At 35.0% G+C, this 14972-nt stretch overlaps 2 protein-coding genes and 1 pseudogene across 2 annotated transcripts; all 3 read right to left on the bottom strand.

Annotated features, from left to right (window-relative positions):
* Window positions 1-2359: 2359 nt before the first annotated feature.
* Window positions 2360-4623, bottom strand: LOC130981718 (butanoate--CoA ligase AAE1). Its single transcript, XM_057905368.1, has 2 exons — window positions 4334-4623; window positions 2360-3917 (listed from the first exon to the last, which is right to left on the bottom strand). The coding sequence occupies exons 1-2, from the start codon at window positions 4529-4531 to the stop codon at window positions 2445-2447; spliced, it is 1671 nt and encodes a 556-aa protein (XP_057761351.1). The 5' UTR covers window positions 4532-4623; the 3' UTR covers window positions 2360-2444.
* Window positions 4624-4967: 344 nt separating this feature from the next.
* Window positions 4968-8050, bottom strand: LOC130980521 (pentatricopeptide repeat-containing protein At4g20770-like; annotated as a pseudogene).
* LOC130983094 (11-beta-hydroxysteroid dehydrogenase B) lies at window positions 7470-9813 on the bottom strand. The gene is made up of 6 exons (XM_057907276.1): window positions 9574-9813; window positions 9275-9467; window positions 8972-9057; window positions 8757-8888; window positions 8490-8654; window positions 7470-8354 (listed from the first exon to the last, which is right to left on the bottom strand). Exons 1-6 carry the CDS (start codon window positions 9754-9756, stop codon window positions 8052-8054), a joined length of 1062 nt encoding a protein of 353 aa, XP_057763259.1. The 5' UTR covers window positions 9757-9813; the 3' UTR covers window positions 7470-8051.
* Between the last annotated feature and the right edge of the window lie 5159 nt (window positions 9814-14972).

Here is a 14972-nt window from a genome sequence, read left to right as displayed (position 1 = left end):
TAATGCTTCCACCTTCCAGTGTTATGAGAAGATTTTGTCTTGTGTAAGGCCTACCTTATCCATTCTGTCAAAGAAGAAAAATGTTTGAATTGGTCAGCATTTGATGAATGAATTCGGTTTCACACTTCACTGGTAAAACCACTAAAACTCTAGTGGCTCCACCATTCTTTAATTCTCAACCACGAACGCGCATTTAACTATTTAAGTAATTAAGTATTGTTTTTGTTATTATGTTTAATCATTAATTCAAATTTTTTAATTTAATAATTTAATAATATTTTTAATTTATATTTTAAATATTAATAATTTTTTATTAAAAATAATAAATTCTACTAATAAATAGTAACTAACACATTTTGACTCAATTTTTTAGTAATAAAAATTATTATTGTGTTATTTCTTTTTATCAAAGATAGAAAGATTCAAATTCGCAACCTCTTAGGTGAGTATGGAGACTACCATTTTTAATCATGAATAAACGGGATTTTTAATTTAATATGAATTTAATTTTTTTAATTACAAAACCAAATTTTAGGCTCACATTTGAGATTAGACAAAATTTTAATTAAAATTTAAGGGTAAAATTTTTGGAATGAGAAGTTTAAATTGTGAGGATACATAAATTAAAAAGTCTAATTTGTAAAGGTTAATTTTTTTATTTCCTTAACAATAATGTCTAGAAGCTGATTTCCATTCTGAACACAATAATAAGAGTTGACCTAAAATTCCAAAGATTAATTAAAAAATGTGATTTAATATATGTAATTTCATCCATTAGTAGTCCACCTTGGATCTGCTTCTGTAATTGTTTACAAGTCAATTTATAATAGGTGAGTTTTATGGTGTTTTTGTTATAGTGCTTAAATTACTTAATTTTTGTTTTAAAGTAAAAAATAAATGTTTAAAATAAAAAATAAATCATGTAAAATTTATTAAATATTATTTATTTACTTCTTTTAATAACTTAAGTATAAAGTAATAGACATCATAGCATTCACCTTTGTAATAATGGTCTATTGAAACTACTAAACCTACACTTATTCAAAACAGAGTATATTACGTGTTTTGCGGGGAGGCATTTATTACTTATTAGAACGAATTGTTCTAAACAAAATCGAATTGAATAATGATAGTATCCTCTAGCTGGAAAACTGCAAATATTTCTGTCCGGAACTCAGCATTAAATGAATCCTGTACACAATACAATAACATTAAATTGAGCACTTGAATATTTATGTTTTATAACAAGTCATTAATACTTTGCTTAAAAAACAAGTTCAAACAACTAGTAGAAAATAATATAGCTGGGAAGCCAAGCTATTCCGACAGATGGACGTTTGAAGACTTTTGTGTGTTTGGTTTGTGGTTGACTGGTTGGCATTAGGAGCGACAATGGGTAGAGTAGGGTACGGTTTGAAGTCAATTCTAATCCTATCTGCGGATTAAGATTTTTATATAAATCCAACTCTATTTTATTCGCGGGTTGAGAATATTTCAACTCTAACCCTATTCGTTTTCAACCCGCGAGTATTCGACCTACTCGTGGGTTACAAAAAAAAATGCAAAATTATTATATAACTTCATGATAATTTAGAATTGATTTTTATGTAAAAAAAAGTATTAAATTATCAGTTAATGATCTTTTATATTTAGTGAGAGGTTTAGGTTCAACATCCACTTAAAACATATTTTTATACAAATATATAACATATACATATATAGAGTGCAGATTGGTCGAATAGGGTTGAGACTCAACCCGCATCCTATCCGACCTACACGAGAACTCAACCCACACCCTACCCTATTCGCTACAGATCGAATTGACAACCTTACCCGATCGAATGAGGTCGAATTAAGTACCCGCTAATAAGATATATGTTGCCATCCTTAGTTGGCATTTATCAATGTAAGTTAAAGTTAGCTTTAAATGAATACAATTATATATTTGTATATAGTTAGTATTTGGTTAATTCAACATGCACTAAATTTTATTCTAAATATATTTTTGGTGAAAGTAATAAATTTTTACTTTTTCATATGTGAGAATTACGTTAAAATAGTAATAGGATGTCAATTACCTATTACAACCTTTTATATTAAAAAGTAACATGCTAGTCTTAAGTTTTTACTTTTATTTTAGTAATTTTGTATTTCAATTAATTCTGAATAACATCATCCAAACAAAATTTATTTTTTCATAATTATGTTTGACACAAGATTTTCAAATAAAAATTACATTAATATTGATCCAATTTTAATCAAAGTTAATTTTAAAATAGCACATTCATAAATGAGAATACTCATTTGCAAACCTTAATCCAAACACACTTAGTTAATGGACAGATTTTGGCACAGATGATGATGAAACTTGCACCATTTATTTCAAGCACCTGTCATTGGAAAACAATGCATCCACACTGAAAATTGATTAGTATGATTTACATTTACAAGCGACTAATCTTGTTCTTAGACAAGCTTCCCATGGCCTTTGCTTTCTCTCTGAGAATGAACTTCTGTGTTTTGCCAGTTGAAGTCTTTGGCAGCTCAGAAAACACCACAGTTCTTGGAGCCATATAATGCGGCAAACGGTTCCTACAGAACTGTATTATCTCCTCTGCTGTGGCACTCCTACCCTCCTTCAGCTTCACAAATGCACATGGTGTCTCTCCCCAATAATCATCCGGTCTCCCAACAACTGCCGCCTCAAGAACTGCCGGATGACTATAAATCACACCCTCCAACTCAATGGTGCTAATGTTTTCTCCACCAGAGATGATAATGTCCTTCGACCGGTCCTTTAGTTCTATGTAGCCGTCAGGATGCTTCACTCCCAAGTCACCACTCCTAAGCCATCCCCCTTTGAATGTATCTTGGGTCGCTTTCAGATCCTTTAGATATCCATTCATCACGGTGTTTCCCCTGAACATCACCTCACCCATTGTTTTTCCGTCGGCCGGCAAACTCTTCATTGTGACTGGATCTTTTATATCAATTTCTTCCATTCCAAGGTGAGTCACTCCTTGGCGGGCCTTCATTTTTGCTTGTATATCTCGGGGAAGGCTATCCCATTCTGGTTTCCAAGAGCAAATTGTCCCCGGACCATAAGTTTCTGTCAAGCCATATGAGTGAGTCACAATGAATCCTAGTTCTTCCATCCTGAAAAGCACATCCGGGGGTGGCGGGGCAGCACCAGTCATCACTGCCACCTTCCTTGGAAGTGGCTTCCGGACTTCACTTGACGAATTTATTATCATATTCAATACTGTTGGTGCTCCCCCAGTGTGTGTCACCTTGTACCTAAAAATGCTGTCAAATATTCCTTTAGCAGTTACATTTCTTAGGCAGACATTCGTGCCGCCCTGAGCAGCAATTCCCCAAGGGAGGCACCATCCATTGCAATGGAACATCGGAACGCACCACAAATATACCGGCATAGACCCCATCTCGTTCAGAAGGACTGTAGCCAGAGAATTGAGATATGCACCTCTATGACTATAGATTACCCCTTTAGGACTTGATGTGGTCCCAGAAGTGTAATTGAGTGAGATTGGATCACATTCATCCTTTGGCCTCCTCACCTCGAATTCAAGACTTCCTTTAGCTATAAGATCCTCATATATCAATGTTCCGGGAGGGGGCGAAATGTTGGCCGTGTCCGGTGAAGCCTGACCACACTCCAAAATTAAGACCAAAAGTGGAAGCTTGGTGTTTGATTTTGCCATGATTTGCAGTGCCCCTTTAGCAATATCAAGAAGTTGGTAGTCCACAAACAAGAGTTTGGCTTCAGAATGTTTCAATAACAATGCAACCATTGCAGAATCATGGCGTGTATTTAGAGTGCAGAGAATTGCCCCTGACATTGGAACACCAAAATGTAGCTCATACATAGCTGGGATATTAGGGGCCAACACAGCAACCTGCTCAATCAAATATTTAATAACTAATAACCATCACCATGGGATTTAACACTTATCTACAAGTGCTTACAAGTTAAAAATTTTACTAGTGAACTCTTTTGAGATGAACTCTCCAATCTGGTTTTGATTAACATGAAGATAACTAACTCCATTAGAAGAAAATCTTCTTCATCTTCTTTTGTAATTTTAATTTGAAAGTTTTACTTGTAAAAAAGGGAGTATCTCTTAATTTTAATTTGGTGAGGTACTATTTTCATCCTATTTTTAACTTCTCGGTCAATTATTTCATTTCTCCTAAAAACAAAAATACTCGGTTTAAATTAGTAGAACCGAATATATGAATAAAACAGAAGCAGCACATGAAGGGTGTGATATGTATACACGAAATTGACGAAGTATGAAAGAAAGTGACAAACCACGTGACCAGGAGAAATAGCGAGGTTGGCGATGGAAGAAGCGAGTCTGAGGCAGCGCTGATGAGTGAGAGACCATGTGTAGGTGACGTCACCGAAGACGACGGAGGTGCTGTCGCGGTACACGACGGCGGAGCGCTCCAAGAAGCTGATCGGAGTCAATGGAACATAGTTGGCGGAGCATCGGATACTGCCCTCCATCGTCAACCTCTCCAGCCTCCTCTTACTTTTTGCAAAGTTGATCTTATCTTATGATATATATAAATATAAATATAAATGGTGTTCAACTGTTAAAGACTAAAGAGCCTTCTTAATTTCCGTAGATATAAATGGTCCACCAAGAGAAGACGCAATGTGTCAGCATCATGAGTCATGTCTTAAAATAGAAAATTTTAGTAAAATTTTTTTTTAAATTATCAGGTAGAAAAAGAAAAATCAAACATTTTTACGGATACCATCATAATCAATGTAGCTAACTAGCTAAGTCTTATTTATTATGTGTACGAGGACAAATATCTTCATTTTAAAGGTGGTCAATTTTAATTTATCCAGTTACAATTGGTGCAAGAATTATAATCAATAAACTAGAGTGCTACAAAGCAGAGAGAGACGGTGACCAATTTACTCATGTGTTGTCCTTTTTCCTGGCTTGACAAATTGAATTTCATACAAGTTTGCAACCTCCGAATGCGTTTAGTAGCCATCTGAAACATGTCTTCCAGAAATCAATGAGTTGGATTTCTGCTGATAGTTATCACAAGGGAATTAACCATCTTCCAGCACCATAAATAGAGCACCCCTCTTAGTAATCACTAATTTATAATGCAGAGATAGCTTTGATTCCATTCACTATCAAAGTGATATTATATTTCTTAATTGAACTTATTCCCAATAAGGTGGAAGATTAATAGACTATATGTTAATATTCTGAATATCATTCTTGTGCTCACTCCAGCTATAACCAAGATCCTTGCGGACCCTATTGTCACTCATTAGATCTCTGACATCCCTTGCATCCTCCCATCTTCCCAAAGAAGAGTACATGTTTGCTAGAAGCACATAAGATGCTGAATTTAAAAGGTCCAACCGAAAGAGCTTCTCGGCTGCTCTTTTCGCTAAGCTCAAGTTAGTGTGAATGCGACAATGAGTTCAGCACCACTTTCCAAACAACTGGATCATCCTTGCATGGCATGGTATCTAGGATCACTTCTACTTCCTGGAATCGCCCTGCACGAGAGACATCTATGATGCAAGTGTGATGATCTGACTTTGGCACCACTCCAAATCTTTGCTGCATTGAATTGAATATCTCAACTCCTTCATCAATCAATGCAGAGTGGCTACAACCAGTTAAGACAGCAACAAAAGTAATATCATCTGGTTTTTCACCAGATGTGTTCATGTCCTTGTAGTCGGAAACAGCCTCATCACAATATCCATTCTGTGCATAACTGTGTATCATTTCATTCCAGGTAACCGTGTTTTTACCTGGCATCATATCGAAAAAGTATCTGGCTTGATCCACATTCCCACATTTACAATACATTTCTACAAGAGTACTTCCAACAAATGTCATATCATAACCATCTTTTACGATCTGAGCCTGGCGTCCCTAGGATAACGAAAAGAGTTTCACGCAAGAGCTCACAATGGTAGCAAAGGAAAACTCTGAAGGATAGAAGCTGCATTGGCGCATCTGCTTGAAGAAAGAGAAAGCTTCGTTGTCCAGATAATTTATTGAGAAACCTGCTATCATTGAGTTCCAACAAACAACATCTACTTCAGACAATTTACTGAATATATTCTTTGAAGACTCCATTTTTCCACATTTTGAATACATATTAACAAGACCACTGGAAACATACACATCCTTGTCAAACCTGAACTTCTGAGAGGCTTCATGGACCTGTTTTCTAGTCTCAAGGAGTCCCAATTCAGCATATGAACTAAGAATAACTGCTAATGTAGTCCGATCAGGATGCTGACATTGGAACTGCATTTTTCTAAACATCTTTAGCGCCTCTTCATGATCTGCATTCTAGCTATAGACTGAGAGTATAGCATTCCATGAACTCAAACTCGGGCATGGCATGCTATCAAATATATCATGCCCGGTTTCAACATCCCCAGACTTAACACATGCTGCTAGCATATTGAATTATTGATACAAGTAACATCATCCGGTTCTTATCCACAGCACTGCATTCTCTGGAGATACCCATAGCTTTCTCACCGTTGCATTTGTTGCCATACCCAGCTATCATCACATTCCAAGAAACAACACTATGCCGAATTCATATTGGCGAAAACCTTTTCGGGGCTATCCATGTCCCCTATTTTCGCACATATCCAGCGTTGAGTTGCTTAAATGGATGTCTCCTTCAAATCCCAGTTTAATTGAGAGTGCATGTGTGCACTTGTTTTCCATAACTCTGATTGCATAGACCAATATCCCTTTCATCAAATCCTCCTTTCGCGCACACGCCCAATATGCTGGACAAGGATACAGAATCAACACGAACCCCTTTTTTCAGCATGAGCCTAAATATCTCCAAAGCTTCCTTGACTTTATTCATCTGTGATAATCCAACCATCATTGTAGTAAAGGTAACCTCATTAGGCTCATCAATGTCATCAAAAACACGAATTACATCCCCAGAAAAAGTCGCACCTAACATACATGGACAAAAGGACATTAACTACATAAATGAGACCGTCAAGACCAAGCTTGATCACAACCCCATGATTTTTCCTACCGCATCCTGCATCCAAAAGAGCACCACAAGCACTAAAAACAGTAGTAGAAGTTATATGGGAAGGTTTAACACCTTGTTGCTTAATCAAATCATAGGTATCCAATGCTTGTCGTTCATAGCCAGCACGTAGCATTGTCCTGATCATGGTGTTCAAGGACACGCATCTTGCAAGTTGCAGTTTTTGCAGTATGCAGCCAAGATGTCATTCTAAGAGAAGATGCTCTTTTGAGGCATTTTCGCGAACACTTGATGTGCAGAGACGATGTCATCGCTGTTGGAGTACAATTGGACGAGGTTCTTGGAGAGAAAAGTGTCGGAGAAAAAGCCCAGTCGGAGGATTCGCGGGTGAAGAACCTTGCCGGGCACCACTGAAGTAGCTTTGCCAAATAAAAACTCTTGCTTTCCATTAAAAACTTCTTCACTTTGAAGTTTAAACTTCCCAAGTCAGATCATATAATCTATTTTTTAGCAGCACTGAAAATTTTAAAAAGGGCCATCTTTGTTGCAAATCAAACATTTTTTGTAATAAATTTTATTAGCTTTATAATTATTAATTCATCTTAAATGTACACAAAAATATACACACACAAAATCAACTATTCATATAAAATATATATTAAAAATAAATTAAACAAAATATGTATATTTATACAAATATATAGGTAATGACAGATTTGGTGGCCAGTTTCATGAAAAGCTCTCCGCATTTTAAGTCTCTAAGGCAGGAAATTCAATTTCGGTGAGATAGTGTTCTCAAGATATTTGATTCATACGACAGATGCATTACCAGAGAGATTTATTTTCGTAGTTTCACATAAAGAGATGATAGGTCTGAGACTACATGACATAATAATAGGTCCACAAAAACAAGCTTCCAACAAGAATTCAAGAATACAAGTTAAACCACAGCTTCCTTGCTTCCTTCATTGCTTGGAGGGGATGGGATCCCTTTGATTGAATCCATTTTAACTCAACTGGCCGCCGCCGGAGAAGCTATAGGGAGCGAGGAGGGCGGTTCTCGGGGATGGTGCCTCCAACATGGGCCTTCCCTCAAGGGATCTGCCGGTGCCTACATAGGATGAAGTCCTTTTGGTGCCTTGTGGTGCAATCAAGAGCCTAAATGCCCAGTTTAGAACATTTGGAGCAAACACCCTGTATAGTAGAAACACATCATACCAACTTGGATACTTCACATATGCATCTCCTCTACATGCCCCCGCCACCATCAACCGCGCAAACTCCTCTACCGGTCCGCCTATCACATTCATCTATCATCAATCAACAACAATTCAAGATGAGTAATGATTACAAGTCCTAATTCATCCTCTAATTCTCTTTCTCTTTCGCATCTAAATAAATGTGAAATTAGATAAGATGGTAAATGCTAGTGCGCGAGGGCTTACCTCTCTTTCTTCTTTCCACTGCATCTCGGCGCCTTCCTCTAGCATGAACTTGCCACTTGTCATCTCACTTCCAATCCAACCATGAGTTGCTATGGTTACTCCAACTTCATCTCTCAATTCAAATCTGAGAGTCTCATAGAAGTTCACTAATGCTGCCTTTGCAGCCTATTACCACCAAGTAACAAACACAAAATACAGAACGAATCAATTGACAACAAATCATTAAAACACAGAACGTCAATGTCAATTAAATTGATAAATTCTTACAGCATATAAACTCATCCTTGGCAAAGGTAACCAACTCTCAACCGATGCATTGATAATCACGCGACCGTTGGTTCGATGAAGGTAAGGAAGAGCCACAAGTGTTGGATAAATATTCCCCCAGAAATTAATATCCTGAAAAATTAAAGTAACAAATTTTAAGAAAATTTGGAAGTCTTAATTCTGCGAATTGGAAATAAATTCTTTTTATTTATTACCAAGAGAACAGGGAAAACTGATGTGTCTGTAACTTCCTCAAAGTAGAATGTGTGTCCCAAACTTACTGTATTTACAAGATGATCAACTGCAACATCAACGCCATGGAAACATAAATGAACAAGTTATTGGTTAGAAATGAGTAGTATTACCTAAATCATTTCTCATTAACAATAATGTAAGCTCAATTATAATTAATTTTGTAGTAGGAGTACATAGATAAGGTATTACAAAACCATTACTTCAATTATTGCTAATGGAAAATAATGATAATCTAGGTATCAAGTAGATACATCCATACATACCACGGCCATAGAAATTGATGGTTTCATTGACAAATCGGCGGCACTCATCTTCTTTAACAACATCAGCTGCGACAATCATGACATGCCTTGCGCCCATTCTTCTGGCGTTCTCCGCAATCCCTCTTAATCTGTGCTCTCTTCGTGCCACCAGCACTAAACATGCTCTCCTCAATGCATACTCATATGCTATTTGCTACAAATTCATTATTCCAATTTCCAAATCATTACATAACTGTCACGAAATGGAAGTTCTGATCCTATGTCATGAAACAAAGAAGAAAGAAAGAGAGTGAACTTGCCTCTCCGATGCCGGAAGAAGCACCGGTGATGATGACGACCTTGCCATCCATGTTGTCACCGTAGACGGTGTTGTAGAGCCACTCGCAGGCATGGAGGAAACAGAGTGCAGGCCATGAGAAAGCCAGCGTGATCAAACTGGCAGGAGGGACAAACAAGTTGAGCACACTGTTTATCAAATCCATGATGATGAGTGATAGAAGAAAGATGATGAATGAAAGAAAGAAGAGAGGAAGCAAGGGAGGAATATAAAGTGGGTAAAATGTGTATGTTGAAACATGCAAATGGAGAGTGTGCTGAGAACACACGTGGATTTGGAGAGAGCTTGTATTGTGACGGATGGAATTCATTGGTGTGAATACATCAGACATATCATCATCATCGTCATCATATCACAAATTCTTTTTTTTCTTCTATTCTAGGAAATGCACTGCTGCCGTTTCCCTTCTCACTTCACAAACATCAGGACATATCTGTAATTTAAATATTGTTATATATAAATAATAATTATAATCTATTTCATAATTTGATATATTTATTTAATAGTAAAGATTTATGTGTATTGTTTTCGCCTAAAATTAATAACAAAAAATTGTTAAATTATTTATTCACTTCACGTAAAAATAATTGTACATAAATTTTTATTTTGTTTAATATAATTAAAAATAATATTTATATATTAAAATCAGTTACTAAAATTAATTATTAATATATTTATATATAAATATATATAATTAAATTTATTTTTAATATATATTTATATTTTAATATGTATTTTATATTAATAATTAATTTAAATAATTAATTTTAATATTCACTTACCACAATGGTATATATATATATATATATATATATATATAGTTTTTAGAAATATAGAAATTCTATTTAAAGTTATATTTTTAATATATAAATATAAAATACATAATGCAAATTATTTGCATCCAACTCGTTTTTATTTTATTTCTATATTAGATTAGAATCTTTTTTTTAGATTAGAATAAAATGTGGAATAAAATAAATATATTTTTTTAGTAAATTTTTTTATTATTTCTATATTTTGTTTTTAGTTATTTTATTTAATTTTATCAATTAATATAATATTCAATTTTCCAAAAAATTGTAAGAAAAAGACTTTTTTTTTTCGTTAGAAATTCTAAAAAGTTCATTTTAAAAAAAAGTCATAAAATAATAAAAAAGGGTTAAAATCTACACATTGATTTATTTTATATATATATATATATATATATATATATAGTATTTTTATGGATACGTAATTTTATTATATTGTATATTACGTTATGTGTAGCAAAAGATAAAAATAAGTGTATGTTGTTTTGTATGTTAGTTTAGTCATCGGAAGCTATGATTGAGGCTTTTTAATTTATATACGCATGAGAAAATGGTTCAAAAGTGTTTTTGAATTGCGCATGGTCATTTTATGTAAAGTATTAACGAAATAGAATTAGTCGAACACAAAATGAGTAAGAAGGTATTGTGAGCGTCAGAAAATTCATTCTAAGAGAGATAGCTATGAAATGGAATAAGTCATGTATACAAACCACAAAATAGAATAATCCGTGACTGACACACGTGAAATAGAAACTTTAATGGAGCTGAACACGAAATGGGTCAATCCTTATCTCTCTCCCCTCCAATTTTGGGTCAATCTTTATCTCTCTCCCCTCCAATTTTCTCGAATTCTCTTCGTACACAATCAAAATACTGATGGACAAAGGTTAAGAAAGAAATAAAAATTTAAGAGAAATAAATAAATATTGGTTGATTATTGACAAAAAAAAAATTGGTTTTCGATTTTTATTTTATATGTTATTTCTAATTTAATAAATAAAAATTAATTTTAAAAAAGTCTTACAAAAACCATTAAATCAAAATTATTGGCTTTGATTGACCATAGGCTAACCTTCACGTTCATAAATCGAAATCTTAATTGTTTCGATTTACATATATATACAAATGGAAGCTATTTGTTTCAATTTATAATATGCGTCCAATTTGCATGTAATCCTTATCTGTAAATCAAATTTAATAGATTTTGATGAGTTTGGAAAACTCTAAATTAATTTGATGATGATCAACCATTATTAAAATGATCAATTACAAAATTATTAATTTGTATTTTAATTCACATTAGTTGCTTAATAATTTTGTGTTGTGCAGATTTTGTTTTGGGGCGAAAATTACAAAGCCCAATGTGAAGTTAACTTTCAGCCTTTGATATAAAATGTTGTAAAAATATATGTGATTGAATTATTGCTATGATAGCTGGGCCAAAATTTTTGTGCAAGCCCAAAAATAATCCTTGAAGCATGACCAACAAAGCATGGTCCGAAATTAAAAGAAGGAAGAAAGCTAGGTTGCATGCTTTCCATGGTTACCTACTCTCATCTATGTTGGAATTCAAATTTTATAAATTAGCTTTAATTGCCTTGGTAACATGAAAGAGAAAGTGCAAGTGAAATGATGACATTTAATTGATTACACGTTACTAGGCATGGGGATTGGGGAATTAACTCAATTTTAATTTTTTTCTTCAATTATATTGAAAGCTTTTCTGCATTCTTTGTCTTCTCTCTCTTCTCTTGTCAGTTTCGGTCATGTCAAGAAGAAGAAGAAGAAGCAAGCCATCAGAAGTTAAGTACAGTAGCAGAAAAGCTAGGTGCAAGCAAGAGGTCATTGTGATGATGGCATTAGCAAAAAGAAGATCTACAGTATGGTGTGGCTGAAATCTTTGCCACTAATGGTAAGATGTGGTGAAGAAGTCTCAAGCTCTCCATTCCCAAAAATAGAAGAAATCCAATTCGGTCAGAGAAGAAGATCCCTAGGATATGGCTCGTCTCTACTTTCTGATCATCCATCACAAAAGGTAGTTACTGTAGCTACGTGGAGGAAGAGGCAGAAGACAAAGCAAATGTAGCTGTCAAGCATCAAGGACTCATCAAGGGTCAGGAATTCTTCTTGTGGAGCAAGTCAAGATGGAAGACCCGGATTGATGAAGGTTGGTGAGAAGAGATGAAGAAAAGGTAATTGCATGTTGGTTTTTGCATTCGGTTCTCTCTCTTCTCTCTCTGTCCGAACCGGTTTGATGTTTGAAGAAGAAGAAGTTAGCTTGGTTCAACCGTTTCAACCTTGGAGGCTTCCCCCTTCTATAATAAGGGTGAACAGTCAAGGCTTGAGGCAAGGAGAAAAGAGTGAAAGCACAGAGTTCTCATAGCTATCCAAGCTAACAGAAGTTTTTCTCCTTCAATGTGTTTCATGTTGTATTTTTCTGTTTAGTTTTGTTTGTCTTAAGTCTCATGAAAAAAGGCAAACAGTGAGGTTTGTATGAAAAAACCATAGAGCGAAAAAAGGCAGAGAATACAAAATTAAAAGAAAAAGCCATAGATGTCCTAGAGGTCCTTTGTACATCTATGTTGTGTTTCATGATTCTGTGGGAATCTCCTTACAAGTTGGGTTAGAACTTAGCAGTTGAAAGCTTGGTAGGTGACCAAGTAAGGTTTAGGATTGGGGATAGATTCTGGACTTGTCCCGGATAGGAATGGTAGTTCCTAGGGAGAATTGGTGTCTGTAATCTGCATGATTATAATGAAATTTCATCATTATTATGATGGAGACTAGATGTAGGCTGCATTGCACTTAGCAGCTGAATCAAGATACTTCTTAGTGTGATTCTCTCTTTCTCTTCTACTCTATTTTTGATTCTGTTGCACATGAGACAAAATTGAAAAATATATCCTCATTGGTTATGAGACAAAAAGAAAATGTCTCTTGACTAGTGATGAGACAAAAAGCAGAAATATCTCCTAAAAGTATTCTAAACAGGCAAAAAGCATTACTCAGCAAAAAGGGGCTAAGATTCAACCCCCTTCTCTTAGCCACTGATAACCATCAATTGGTATAAGAGCTTGGTCTCAAAGAGATCAAGCTTCGCAGCTTGGAGAAAAGATCCTGAAGGCAGAGAACAGTGGCTCAAACCTGGTGTCCTACAATCTGACAGAAGGGCAGTCAAGCAACAGACCTTCTCTCTTTAATGGAAAGAACTATACTTATTAGAAGGAAGGAATGAAGATTTTTGTGCAAGCAGTAGATTACAGACTCTGGAAGATAATCTTGGAAGGTTCTCAATTTCCAACCACTACAAGTGCTGAAGGAGTGGTCTCTCTCATTGGCGAAGCCAGTTGGACTGAAGAAGACAAAAAAAAAAGGTGGAGCTCAACGTCAAGGCTATCAACTTGCTCAACTGTGCAATCATCTTCGAGGAATACCGATGGGTATCACGATGCACAACGGCAAAGAAAATCTGGGACAAACTTCAAGTCACTCATGAAGTAACAACCTTAGTCAAGAAGACCAGAATAGACATGCTAAATAGAAAATATGAAATATTCTCAATGAAGGAAGGAGAATCAATAGATGAACTGTTTGAATGTTTCAACATCATCATCAATGGCTTGGATGCTATGGGAATTACGTATCTTGAATCTGTGCTTGTGAGGTGAATTTTGAGAAGTCTCACAAAAGAGTGAGAAACTAAGGCTATAGTAATATCTGAGAGTAGTGGTCTTGATTCTATGACATATGATGACTTGAGAGAAAATTTACTTGCATTTGAAAACACATATTTGAAAAAAGATTAAAAAAGAAAAGGAATAGCTCTCACATTTGTTTCTAACCCTTTGGATGATGAATCCAGTGATAACTCTTCTGAAAATAAATTTGTTTTGTTTGCAAAAAAATTCAGAAAAATGGTGAAACTGAAAGAAAGAAGCAAAGGAAGTAGCTCAAGAAAACAAAAGAAAGACTTCAGCAAAGTGATCTGTTACAACTGTAAAGAAACTGGGCATTTCAAATTCGATTGCCCTAAGTTAAAGAAGGAGGAGAAGCCAAAGAAGGGAAAGAAGAAATGACTGATGGCTTCTTGGAAAGACTTGGAAAATGACTCAGAATAAGATGAAGAATCAGAAACTAAGTCTCAACCGTGCCTTATGGCAAATCACGTTGAACAGGTAGTATTTCATAACCCTAACACTGAAGATCTTCATCTCATGATAGATCATCTTTCTGAAAAAATTAGATGCTTCTTTCTTGAAAACCAAGATCTTGAGTCACAAATTACTATTCTTAAAGCTGAAAATGGTTTTCTAAAAGAAAAATTGAGAGAAGCCGAAACCGCTGTTGATCTTGTTGAAGAAAACAAGCGGTTGAAAGCTGAAATCAAAGGGTGTGAAAAACAGCATTCTGTGATTGCATATCTAAACTGTTTTGAAGAAAATGAGAAGTTGCTTAAAGAGGTAAAAAGACTCAAAGAAGACCTAGCCACTTTTGCTCAAAGTTCAGAAAATTTAAATCAATTATTGGCTAGTCAAAAACCTCTTTATGATAA

Source organism: Arachis stenosperma, chromosome 5 (genome assembly GCF_014773155.1).
Source record: "Arachis stenosperma cultivar V10309 chromosome 5, arast.V10309.gnm1.PFL2, whole genome shotgun sequence".
Taxonomy (NCBI): domain Eukaryota; kingdom Viridiplantae; phylum Streptophyta; class Magnoliopsida; order Fabales; family Fabaceae; genus Arachis; species Arachis stenosperma.
Note: the sequence above shows the minus strand (reverse complement) of the source record. Positions and strands in the feature narration are given on the sequence as shown.